This window comes from Crocodylus siamensis, chromosome 14 (genome assembly GCF_052110815.1).
Source record: "Crocodylus siamensis isolate JL-2025a chromosome 14, ASM5211081v1, whole genome shotgun sequence".
Taxonomy (NCBI): Eukaryota; Metazoa; Chordata; order Crocodylia; family Crocodylidae; genus Crocodylus; species Crocodylus siamensis.
This window is the reverse complement of record NC_143408.1, coordinates 6,749,926-6,763,264: the sequence shown is the minus strand read 5'-3', so window position 1 is coordinate 6,763,264 and position 13,339 is coordinate 6,749,926. Positions and strand designations below refer to the sequence as shown.

The 13,339-nt window shown below is 44.3% G+C and overlaps 1 protein-coding gene across 3 annotated transcripts in view; it reads right to left on the bottom strand.

Moving 5' to 3' along the window:
- PLEKHJ1 (pleckstrin homology domain containing J1) overlaps nucleotides 1-13,339 on the bottom strand; it is a 42,282-nt gene that overhangs the window by 26,153 nt on the left and 2,790 nt on the right. For 2 of the 3 annotated variants that reach the window (XM_090028069.1, XM_090028068.1), the window contains exons 3-5: nucleotides 12,175-12,241; nucleotides 9,921-10,011; nucleotides 9,193-9,256 (exon numbers count right to left, since the gene is read on the bottom strand). In XM_090028069.1, coding sequence (XP_089884195.1) covers nucleotides 9,193-9,256; nucleotides 9,921-10,011; nucleotides 12,175-12,241 — 222 coding nt within the window. Of the gene's footprint in view, nucleotides 1-4,556; nucleotides 8,148-9,192; nucleotides 9,257-9,920; nucleotides 10,012-12,174; nucleotides 12,242-13,339 lie in introns of those variants that run through there. The other variant, XM_090028066.1, reaches the window with a different exon arrangement.

The window sequence follows — 13,339 nt, the reverse complement described above, 5'->3', positions numbered from 1 at the left end:
GAGGAGTCTGGTTCTACAGCTGCCTTTGCTGCTGCTTAAGGCCTCTGTTACTATTGCTGGTTTCTAAAGTGAATGCCAAGCTCTGATCTGTAAATAGACAGGGGGCTTACATCTCCAGAGTTTGCCATCCTGTCATGCTATTTTGGGGCCCAAATTGAAACCATTGTTTTTAACTTGCCTCCATTATTAAACTCTTAATTCCAAGGGATGAGGGATCTCTATTTATAAATTTAACCAAGTTTAACTTGCAACAGCAAGTGACTTGACTTACCATTTTTTGGCTCTTGTGGAAGTCTGCTGAGCAGTTTTCAAGTCTGAAAACTAGGTGATTCACAAGGCTTCACATTGCACCTTTTAATCCAAACATTTCCAAGTTTTGACGATGCAGTATTTTAGGCTGATTGGCTGTTATGTCTTGGGCCGTGCAAACCTTTACCTGGGTATTGCTTGCAATTATCCATGTGCCTTAATATACGGAGGAACGTTTCCTTTCATTTTGTTTGTGAAGCGGCATTACTTTTGTAGAGTGCAATACTGTCTTTAATCTCTTGACTGCATAAGTCTGGGCACACCTCTGTGTGTGCAGTGATGTTGCTTGTGGGAAAACCAAATCTTTGTAAAGATGTTCTTACCCAACATGCCTTGACAGAAACTGAATAAAATGGCGGTTATAGAGGGAAAGGGGTTTTTAAGGCTGAACAACAATTCAGTGAGCTTTTGTCCCTTGGAAATGTAGAGCTTTTCTTGTAAGAAAACCAGTCCTTCATGACATTCCTCAGATGGGGAACCTCTAATTCCTTGAACACGTTTACTCCCATCCCGGAGAAACTCAGTCACTCCAGCTCAATTTAAATTGGCTACGGAGTAGGGAAGTGACATGCTAGACCGGGGTGGGCAAAATGCGGCCTGCGGGCCAGATGCGGCCCGCCAGGCCATACTATCTGGCCCGCGGAGCCCCCCAAAAATGTAGAAAATGAATATTGATCTGCCCCGGCTGCCTGTCATACAGCCCTGGATGGCTTGCCAAAACTCAGTAAGCGGCCCTCTGCCCACAATAATTGCCTGCCCGTGCTGGACTTCCATCTCAAGCCCTGCGTTGTAAGTAAAGTACAATGGCGTTCAGCGCTGCCTGTGCCTTTTGCCCCACTGCCCTACAACTTGGAGGAGAAGCCTCGGACTGGAATAGCCAGAGTGTAGCAGAGAGGAGAACTGCTTTAACTGGACTGTGCTGGGGACACCTGTACAATGTTTGCTTTACTTCACAGCACTTGCATAGCTCTTGCTGGTGTGGTTGGTTGGTTGGTTGGTTGTGGGGAGTGCTCGTGCCCAGTTTTTGTTTTTTTTTTTTCCCTTGGAGATGGAAAGTGTCTATGGGACTTTAGGTTCATTCATGGAGCCCAGCTCTTTCTGACCTATAAAGACTCAAGTGATTTGCAAGCGTTGACCTGGATTTCATAAGACGATCCTGCACTATGGGGTGAGGCTCTAACGTTGACATCGGTGAGCAGGCTGGTCCTGAGGTAGCTGTGCACAGTGGAAAGGCAACTTCAGATCAAAAGTGTGCAGCACGTTTGTGCTATGAAAGACCCAGGCCTGTAAATGCTGACTTACCGTACTCCTCACTGGTAGTAGGTGCTCTGCCCCAAAAGACACGTTTGCAGGACAAGACTCTAGCTAATCTTAAAAATCCCAGTCTGCAGCTGCCATCCCATGTCTTCCAGCTAAAATGGAGCTATGTTGCTGGAACGACAGATGGATTCCAAGACCTGGGTCTTTCCACGGTTACATATAAGGTGCTACTGTAGACACCTTTTTTTGTTGTTGTTTTTTGCTTGTTTTAACTGAGTAGGCATCAGAACTACAATACCCCTCTCCCCAGCGGTGAAGATGGTGCTATTTTACTTCTCCCAGTGATTTGTTACACTTGATGTTTTCTTCACCGACCTGGAAGTAGCCTTATCCTTGTGTCTTAGATTCTGACTTGGGTTGCTAACTTCGGCCACTGGTGCTGTTCCCTGAAGAGCTGTACATCATCAGGACTTTCAAACCCTGTACTGCTGCCCAAGCTGGGTTCCGGTAGGAATTCAGCGACCAATAGCCAGTTTGCTTTCTATACGGAAATCAAACCTTTTACACCAGGGTTCGAAAATCATGACACTGTATTTTCTTAGCGGATTCTCCCAATTCACACTTGCAGGTCATTGCTTTAATAATTTTTGTTTTTTATTTATGCCTGAGCCAAAAGCATGAAGAGCATTGGGAGCTCTAAGCAATGATTTATTAAGAAATGGAAATTGTACAGTGGACTGCAGATGAACAGTAATTTAAACTTTAGGTTGGGGAGAACAAACTAGGAAGTGTTTTTGTGAACTATCTCTGCAGCACTGAGGAAATCACAATAGATGGAATTTTTTTTTAAGCACAGATTTAGTCAGTGTTGGAGTGTTAAAATTCTTTGCTTAACAGTTTAAAGTCCTCTCTTCTCCCCCTCCACCCGTCAATTCCATAGCTTGCTTTTCAGGTTTCCACTAAAAGTTGACTTACCATTTAAAAAAAAAAAAAAGGGCCATATTTTATTTATCCGTATAACATTATAACTATATAAATATCTATTAAGGCTGAATATCGCAATACAAGATGCTGTTGCTTTTGAACTTCATGGGATAATTCCAGTACTAAAATTGAAAGTCTCATTCTAGTGTATTTAATGTTTGTGACAGTCTCTCTCAAGATTTTTGCGTTGAGGTTTTTTTTGCAGCAATATCAAAATCTGATTTCTAAAAATTTTAAGATATTAACCCTGAAGTTCTCAAGTTTTGTGACCCTGTGATTCTAAGGAAGATCTGGTTACTTACCTGGTGCAGTGGAATTGTCCTCTTGAAAGGTGATGTTTCTGGAGTTAATAAGGAAAAGGTAGAATGGGTTGACCCATCCTGCTTGGCTTTTGATTGACCTGTTCTGTAAGCGATCATTTTTAAATGAAAATCCAACTCTTTGGGTCTCTGTTGTACTTCATTATTTTAGGAGTGGGAGTCTGCCCTTGCTGAGTGGGACTTGACAGGGAATGCAGTAGATTATGAAGTTGCTGTTGCTCAGGAATTGATTAGTAAGACTTTTAACTACTAATAAAAATCCATTTGTCAATGGATTTTTAAAAAATACCCATTTTATTGCTTAGAACATGTGATATGGGATGTTTCCTAGTAAATAGGAATTAGTTTATATAATTTTAGCTTATAAAATCGAATTATTTAAAATTCAGACTTCCCCTAATTTATCTCTTGGATTTTTTTTTTTTTATACCGGTAAGTTGTCCTGTCATTCCGTTCATTCTTCCATAGAACTAGCGTGACTACTTCTGGTGTGTATATATGTATGTATAATATATATATTTTCCACCCTACCTTTCTAATTCTCTGCAATGTAAAAGTTAGTTTATTCTCCCCTCCCGTCACTTTAATTTCTTGTGCCCTATTGATTTGTAATTGAAACAATGCTTTGAAGTTTTGTCTTTATATTAAAGTGTATGTATTTTAATACATTGTACAGTTGTGGTGCTTCTCTAATTCAGCAGGGCATTTCTTTTCACTTATTCTTTCAAGGGGGATTGTGTTCAGTATCCTTCAGATCTACGACTGCAAAGATCCCAATGAATGTTCTGGGCCAGAAATCCATTTAGCGATGAAGGCCAGAGCCGTGGACAGTCAGGATGCTGCGCACTCCCCCCCTCCAGGGAACTGTTCAGTCTAATGCATCAAATCCTGCCTACAGGGCATTTAAAAAACAGCAAGCTCTGGGTGCTTACAATATGAAACAAGATTGCTACTAATTCTAGTCTGATTTTCCTTCATTAATATTGTCATCCATCTTCATGGAGCTAATAGGTAAAAAACCTTTGCTAGGTTGGTCTCTCTGCTCCTGGCTTCTACCTGGAGCCTAGAGTCCTGATTCAGCAAAGACTCACCTAAGGCGCTTTAGATGCTGCAAGTGTTACAGCTATGGATTAAAGTGCATCATCCTTAAAAGTGCATCTGCCAACGTGCTACTTGTGGTGTCCTGAAGTTGGATCCCAACAGACGTACTGAGCAGCCCTGAAGAGGTGATAGCAATTTGTCCACAAGCCTTACTGATCTTTTCAGGAAATATCACGTGAGCATGTTCAGTGCGACTGCAATGGCAATGTGCCCAGCTACCTGCTCTGATATTATACAACTGTACTTTTTCAGTAGGGAACCACTGTCCCCATTTTGGTTTCACTGCTGCTGTTGCCCATCATTTTGACTTGGCCAGCATGTGATAGGGATGATGCTTGAACCTGGTCTAGCTTCTCTACAGACTCTATCAGAGTTATGCCTGCAAAAATTGGTGTTTGTACAGTAAGGTAGTGAAGGCTTTTTTTTTTTTAAGGTGTTTTGATGTAAACTAACTGGGGGTGGGATTCTCACAAGCGCATGAGTTCAGAACACAGGCCCATATAATTTGCCCTCAAACCACTGCTTTGTGTAGAAGAAAATGTGCTGCGTTTCTAACAGAGCAGTTCCCACCTCCACAAAAGATTAAAACAAAAGTGCTGTTTATTTAAAACTTTCATTGTACAACAGATAAACAGCTTCCGTACACTTTCAAGGAGGCAGTACCCTCTTATGCTCTTTAGAGTAATAAGACAGTGAAATGTAACAAAGGACAATAAGTAATTATGAAAAAAAATAACTTTTCTGTTTATGAAGCACCCTCAGTAATGTAAATTCCCAAATCTGAAGTGTCCAAAACTACCATTTCCCTTAATCCTGAAATCTAACCCAGTGTCCTAATAATGGAAATCTGTCTAGTTGGGTCGAATGAGTTACTGGCTGCACAACACCCCAAGTAACAACAGTTCACAGCATGTTTTACATTCAGTTTAAGTAGCAATGGTGAAGTGTACCTACCTTTTACTCTGGACAAGTGACTGAGCTGTTTGTTGCTTTATCCCAACTAATGTGCCCCTCAAAAACCTAAAAAATGCCCATTTATGTACAGTATGCATTTAAAAACAGGTTTTAAAGGTCTTGCCTGGCAAGGCTATGGAGAAAAAATTCCTGTTTGTACTGGGAAGTCATGAGGTGGACTACTTGTGCAGAAGGTTATTGACTGGCCAAGGTAACCTGCAGCTGTGGTGATCTATGCCCCTGTTTTTGCACCTGTCTGCCATGAGGTACGAGGGATGAAAGGCTGCTGGGACTTGAAATATTCAAGTGTGGAACTAAGTGCCTACTGAAACAAGTAATGGATCCAGTGCACTAACCTTCAAATGCTGCTTCTAAAGGTAAGTGCACAAAAGCACCTGTGCTAGATTTTCAGCTTGAGGCCTTGCTATAGTGAGAGACTAAAGTTTTTGTATGAGCTTTCTATAATGTAGATTTTCTTTATTTGGTATGGAGCTTTACAACATTGCCCAGCTTCTCCCCTTCCAAGAGAAGCTCTGGCAGTTCAAATTCTCTACTATGATGGAACAGCATTTTGTGTAGGTAACAGTACCTTAGACAAAGTTGTTTCTGAGTGGCAGGACATGAAACATTTATAATTCTCGCTCGGCACTTGTTCAAAGCATCAGTTTCTGTATAGCCTCTAACATTAGCATGAATGGTATCTTTGCAAGAACTCAGATGGAAATAAGCAGACACTTTAGTAGCTGCTACAAAAAGCCAACCTTACTATGAAGGCCCCTGTACAATAACTAGACAAACCAAGGTCATCCCTAAACAGTGAGGGCCATATTTAAATGCATCTTTTCTTTATCAGAGTAGATAAGACTGCTCACTGCCAGCAAGTCAGAGAATTTGCTGTTTTGCTTCTGTACTGAGGTAGAGCAAAGCCAAGGCAGAAAAGGGTTGTGATGGTCAATAAAAAGCATGTTAAGGTCAGCTGAGGACACCACTTTCCTGAAGTCTAGCTCCAGTGGGCTCTGGTTTCATCACTGGTTGCTGGTTTCACTGCAGCTGCTTTTGTTGTCAGTAGAACTGACCCTCAGCTTATGCGGAACGGCAGTCTTTCCAGTTGCTAGAGCATCCTGCAGTGCCAGAAGCGGTGACTGGAATACACGTGAAATACAATCCTGCTTGAAAGCAGGGGTAGCTTTGCTATGACTGTGGAAGGGAAACCAGAGCTGTTCTGTTGGCCTAGTCTTCCCCTTTGCTATTTAAGTTGCCTCTCACAGATGGCATATGCAAACCCCATCTTAACAGCAAAAGATTCCTGACCTGGTCTGAAAGCTTGTCGCAAGGTTGCCATCAGTGTCAGGAGCCAGCAGACACTAAGTTCACCAGATCTTACTCTGCCTCTGGAATACTGTTGAGACAGCAGACCCACTGGCATGGCAGGCTGGTAGTTGAAAGTCAAATTGCAGGGATGGAGATGGACTATGCTGCAGGGGGATTCCCTAAGGCTCCTGGCATTTAACAGTCAATAGATACCGATGTCACTGATGCTTCCACCTGCAGAAGTAAGGCTCTTACTGTTGCCTGTCAATTGGAGATATTGGAGGGAGTGGTGACGTATTGCATTAAGAGGCTCTAGTAATGCTCTAGTCTAAACCCCAGTTATCTTGCCCTGTGGAGCTGTTTAGCTGGAATGCAGTATGCGGTAAGTAGTATCAATCGAAGCTTACAGCATATATTTTCTAGAACTTGTGCCAGGTAGTAAGTACTGTCTGATGCTGTTTCTGTACTTGCACTAATTAATGCAGAGTCAAGGGAAGGAAGAGATGCTGTTCCCTAATCCTTATCCTGTAGGTCTGAAGTTACAAGGACAAGTGTAGCTTGGGCCTTCCCTAGTAGATCCTTTAAGGGGCACTTTATGTAAATGATTGTGCCTTCAGGGTCACAGGCCCAGTAGTTTAAACTGCTTCACTGTAAGTCATAACGCTTCACCCCTTCAGCTATTTGTATCCAACAGACACAAAGCCACACCTTTGCCCGTGTCATGTAAGGAGGTCTTGGGATTCTAGACTTTTTATTTTATTGCTCACACCCGGGCAGTACTGGGCTGAAAAAAAAAAATCACGCTGCATTGAAGCAGGTACTCATTTTTAGTCAAGACACTGGTGCCTTGACCTCCCAGCCATCTATCATGCCTGCTGGAGCACAGTGGTGGCCAATACAGACATGATGCTCTACATCAGCCTGCTCAAGGGAAAGATTCCTGTTGCTACTGGGGGAAACTGTTCAGGTGAAGAAGGGCTTCCGCAGCCTGTGCCAGCTGCTCCCTCTGCACTTCAGCTCTGCCAACAGAACATGCAGCAGCAGGAAGAGGCCTAGGGGGCTTCAGAGGGAGCAGTATTCTATGGCCATGGCCAAACTGGAGAGTCCCTCTCCTCTGAAAAAGGGGATAGGGCCCCTGCACTGAAAGAGACTGCTCCCACCCCCTTTCTTCCCTAGGAGTTGAGAGCATCCTGCTCACCGAGTTCAGGTGCAGACCATGCTCCAGCCAGAACAGCTGCTGGGAGAGCTGGATGTTGCTGTTCCCAGCAGCAATGCTACTACCACTAGCACCCAATACAACCTACCTGGCACTTAACACCAGTTATTTCCTCCACTGACAGCACAGGCCTCAACTGAACAGCAGAGATCACTGCATCAGGCAGGTGCCATCAGCCTCTTTCTATAGGGAGAGTAAGGAGGGAGTGGAACAAACAGGCCAGCCTGGAAGCCTGTTCCCTCTCCCCAGCACCAGTAGCATGCCCCTGTTGCTTGGGAGTGCTGTGGAAGGGCCAGGAGCAAGGTCAGACTATACATTCCTCAGTGTAGCAGATTCACAGTTAAGTAAAAACTGGTATCTACAGTGATTAATTAAGACTCTTGTTACTTCTATCAACACAGCAGGCACACAGGAACAAGGAAGGGTTGAAGACAAAGTGGGAGTGTGCAATGAATTCCCTTAAAAACTCAGACAAAATCATCTGGCTAATAAATAAAAGTCACTTGGTCACTGGTTCGATGCCAGGAGCTTCTGCTCCTTGCAGCTGGAGCTCGGTGTTTTCACACCCTCCCCCAGGGGTGGCAGCTGAATGCAAGTTACTCCCCACCTAGGGAAAGGCTGAAGGGTTACTGTTTGTGTGTTCCCAGCTGGAATCTGGCTTCCTCGGAGATTCCATACTGCTCCAAGGGATCCTGTAGCAGAAGCACATGAGGAGCATAAAGGGAGAGAAAGAGACAAACAGCCAGCACCATCAATCTGGTGGCTGACAACACCGCCCCTTTGATGATTTCTGTACCCTGAATTACAGCACTGTCATCTCCTGGGAGAAGCTGCAGCATGAGGTCATTGCTACATGCAGCCAAATCACTTATTTGTGGCCAGGAGGCAGATTCAGGTCAAACAAATTTCCAGGCTGAGCAGCGATTCCTGAGGAAAACAGGAACCAGACAGGACAGGGTGCAGCAAGAACAAGTCCAGCAGTACTCAAGGGAGGTGCATGATTAGTCAGTAGGGTGGCTTGTGTTTATCCGTTCTAATACCATAGGGCATATGTAGAGTGACTGGGACCCCAACTGTTTTCTTTCAGCAAGAAACCCAGAAGCAGAAAGTGAAGCTGGCAGAGGCTCAGGACTTCCAGAGCAGTGGAGGCTGCAGGTGCCCTGGCAGATGCATCTTAAGGAGAACCTGCCTGACTTGGTCAGAGTCTAGCTTTCCTAAGGATCAAATCTGCAAGAGCTCAATCAGTCAAGAGCCAGAATCTGGGACAATGAAAAGCCTGCTTCACATCATCAGGTACTGTGTCAAGAGCTGTGGCTCTTCGAGCGTCCCAGCTGAACTTCAGTGTCTGAATATTAAGAGTCCCAAACACCCAACATGAGCCAGAGCCAAGAGTGCCTCTGCTCAGAGGTGAGGTTGAAGTGTTAAGCAGAGAGAAGCAGGTCTTCCACATGCTCAGGCAGCCTGCACATCAGTCCCCTGGTACAGTCAAATTCCTTGAAGCAACTACAAACCAAGACCAGTGACCTTAGGGACTACAGAGGTACTGAAGAGTTGCTCTTTCCTACAGATAGCAACAAGCTCAAGGGAAGAAAGGAAAAGGGCCTCCCATTCTTGTGGTTGCTCCAACTTTGACAGAAGACAAGGAGCAACAACCCTCCAATCAAGACTAGCAATCTTTGCCCTCATCTCAGCCTAGAGGCTGAGGGGTGGGGAGAGGAGGAGGGAAAATGCACTTACCTTTCCTGTCATCTTTTGAATCTCATTACGATAGAAAATCAAGCTTCTTCTCATGAACTCATAACTGTAAAACAGACACAGGCCATATAAGCCACTTAGCAGGGGTCTGGGAAGGGATAATTCATGTACCTATTTGGAGCTTTAAGGAAGGTCTCAGCTCAATCACTGTTGCAAATGAATCCACTTGTTTTGGTCTGTGTGCAGGGCAGGCTCTTTGCCATGGCCTTGGACAGGGGGAGAAGAGACCCATCAGTTTTGATCCATTACCACTTTGAAGAGTCATAAGCAGTGGCACCCTTCCCACTATGTAAGCAGAGCAGAGCCTTTGCCCTCCAACCCTACTTCCTAAATCCAGGAAGTCTCATACCTTCACATAGCTCCATCAGATGTGTTACCATTTCAGCCCAGGGTCCTGTAATCTAAAGAGTGAAGCTTTTACTCATTCAGAAAGGCTGGTTCTATGGACACAGCCAATTCCATGTTCAGTGACCATGAATGATGGTGCCCAAGGGGTCATTTTAGAGGTAGCCCAGGGTTTTGCTTTCTCCCCTGCAGGGTATAGGCAGCTGTGCCTGATGCTGCTTGCTGGCAAGATAAGATCTCCATCCCCCAGTGCTGCCATAAGCCGACTGCAGGGTATGCCCTGCTGTTAGCTGTATTCTGTCGAGTACATTTAGAGAGAACAGCATAACAGGAAAGAGAGACCAAAGCTCCACAAACTGACCTACCTGGCTCTTCGGAGTGCCTCAACCCATTCCTGACATTGTTCTTCACTGTCACATTCAAAGCAGTATTTTCTGTCAGGCTCCTCAATAAAACCTGCCAGTTAAAAAAGAAAGGATGTTGGACAAATGCTCCCCCAGAAGGAGTTATCTGAGCTCCCCTAGCCTAGCTACAAACCTACAGAGGAAGTATAACAAGACGCAATTTAGCTAAACAAGCTGGAATCTAACCAAGATACCAAGCCCACTTCTCCATCTTTTGCAAACAACCACAAGAGATTGGATGTCTACATACAGAAGGGATGAAAGCATTGCGTGTGCAAAGGACACAAATTGGAGAAGTTAAGTTACCCCAAAGGCAGAAATAGCCCTTCTTTATTTCAGGGCTTTTCAACCGCTACTGCACATTGAAAAGGAACTCCCCGTACAGCTTTTGCTATTTACAGAGACAGAATCAGGCCATGTAATTAATTAGAGTGTTCCTACAGCTCTGCTCCTTGCTACAAAATTCATGTAGCTCTCAGCTGGAGCCTAGATGTAACTGGGTCAAACAGTGTCACCACCCCCAACAGGCTGCAAAACAGCACAGGTAATGAACAGAAGCATTTATGCACTTTTGGAAGAGGAAGGAAAGCTAGTTCCTCCTCTCTCTGCATAGGAAGGAAACAGGGCAGAGGGTCTGCAGCCAAAACCAGGACAGCACCGAAGTAGAACCTCTGCCAAATCCTGCAATGCAAAATAAAGAACATAAATGTACAGCTGAATGAACTCTGCATTTGCCCAGTCAGCTGCTGTTCTGCTAAGTGACGCATGTTATACAAAGAAGTCTGAGTTTCCAGGGGCATGAGTCATTCTAGTGAGCTGGCAGGGAAAGGATGGATAGCTCAGGGTTGTTTATGGACTACAGGAACCTTTCACTTTCACTGCACCGGCCACTGTCCCAGGCAGCAGTCGTAATACAACCACCGGCTCCTGGCTAGTCAGTAACACGTATGGAATCAAGCTAGTGGGTCTGAGACACCAATGAAAACATTAAAAGCCACTATTATATGCTCTGCTTTGCCTATGAGGGATCCCAGATTCAATCCAAAAAGTTCATGCCTTCACCCCCCCCCCCCCTCCAAAGCTTGTCCATCTGGTATAGGCAAGGCAATAAGGCACCACACTGGAATACTATGGGAAAAATTAGCCTGGGCAAAGATGAGCTTTCACTACAAAGCTCATCTTGCAGGGCAACTGGCACTGCTGTGCGCCCAGCAGCAAGCATCTAGGCAGGTTTGTAGAGCAAACGCTGTTTCAAGAGGGTCTCGTACAGACGGAGCACTGGCTGAAACGGAGGTCGAGACTGCACATTGAAGCAGATGTGCCTAACAACCAGGCCAATAGATATGGTGATGGCCTTGGAGGAAACATCCTGTTTTTGCCACATACCGCATGCACAATGATTACTTGTTGGATGAAAGGCTGCTTACAAAGGACGACACACTGTGAGCCAGCTGGAGCTGCTGCTATCAACACAAGGACAAACAGCGTGGCGGGAGTACTAGGGCTAGATTATCCCTGGCAGATGGTGTATCTGAGACTCTCTCTTTTTGGTAAAAATAAAGCTAACAGCATAGAAGCAGCAGTGTTTCAATATCATAACCTCCCAGAGAGGAATTTCCTCCCATATAAAGATGTGCAAGCTGTTTTAACAGATTCTTATTCCATACATCCTTAAAATGTGAATAGGGATCAATTCAGCTAGCAACAAAATGCTCCAGCACAAAGGCACAGCAGATAGTTAATACACAGCAATGCTGTGTAACAGGTCAGAAGAGGAAGTGAAGAATACTGTCATGTTGACTACATAGGGAGAGAGTTAGAACAACTGCAAATAAAGCAAACAGACTCACAAAGTGGGACGGTGACCTTTCAATAATGAAATACCTAGGTTCGTAAGCTTCACACCTCAGACTCTTGCAGAGCACAGTAGTGACAGTGATGGGATGGCTTGGAGGACAGGGTCCACTATGCAATCACTAGTGCTACATTTTCCTCAAGCAACTCCTCATCCAAGCTGTGACCAGGCATGCACCTGCCCGCTTTGAGATCTGACCCCCACCCCCACTCCCCCGAGTGATATGGTTCATAAACCGTCCACAGACATCTTTACGCGTTGCCTTTCTTCCACCAGAGGATGGATAGGGTCTATGATGGAGACTACAATGGGACTGACCACTACAGAGAAACTGAATGGGAATCTGCATCCCAAACTCACTGATTGAAAAGACGTTCATCTCTTCTTTGGCAATTCTGCAGTGCTCCAGCAGCAAAGCTCCAATTGGCTAGAAAAAAGACCCAAAGAGAAAGTTTAACATACCTTTTGCCATTGTTCAGCCAACTCCCTAACACACAATGGACACTGCAAAGAGTATGTGGGAGGCAGCAACCAACTCATATGACAGAAAGAAGGTAACACAAACTAGGATTTCTAAGGTTTTAGGGCATTTATGATACTTAGATACCCTCAGGGATTTTGATGGTGTCTATTTTCACCATTTCCCCCTAGCATGGTCTTCTATGCACAGAATTTTCATAATAATGAAAAAATATATTTTTAAAGATAGGAGAAAGCAACTGTAAAACCAAAGACATCATCAGATGCCCTTTAGATTAGGCATCTAACCTGAAACTGCTTTTAGCTCATTTATTTTACACCTAATGGAGTGTTTCTGCAATTAAGCTTCATTATACTGTAAGAACATAAGAACTGCCAAGTACTCGGTCAGACCATAGGTCCATCTTGCCCAGTCTCGTGTGTCACACACTGGCTGAGAGTGGATGCTGAAAGGGAGAGTGAAGTGGGTTTTTTACACTGTTCCTCTCACTTGCAGCCTCCAGCATTTAAGGTCTAGGAAGTCCTTATTCAAAGGCTGTGTCCCTAACTCCTGTGTTCAGTAGCTTCTGATGCCCCTTCCCTCCAAGAGTCTGTCCAATCCATTTGAATCCGACTAAACTGTCAGCTTCCACAACATCTGGTAGCAACAAACTCCATACTTTAATAACAAGCTGTGTGAAAAAAAATTGTTTTGTTAGTTTCAAACTTACTACCTACTAGTTTCATTTTATGACTCCTAGTTCTTGAACTGAGAGTAAATAATATATCCCTACCTACTTCCTCTTTGCTGTTTAGTATTTTGTAAACTTTTACCATGTCCCTAGTCAAGCAGCTCTTTTCTAAACTCAACAAGCCTAGACTCTTCCGTCTCTCCTCATATGGAAGCCTCTCCATACCACTAATCATCCTTGCTGCCTTTCTCTGTACCTTGTCTAATTCCTCTATATCTTTTTTCAGGTGTGAAGACAAAGAACTGGGCACAGCATTCGAGGTGTGCCTGCACCATGGATTTATGAAGGAGCGTAACGATAGTTTCAGTTTTGTT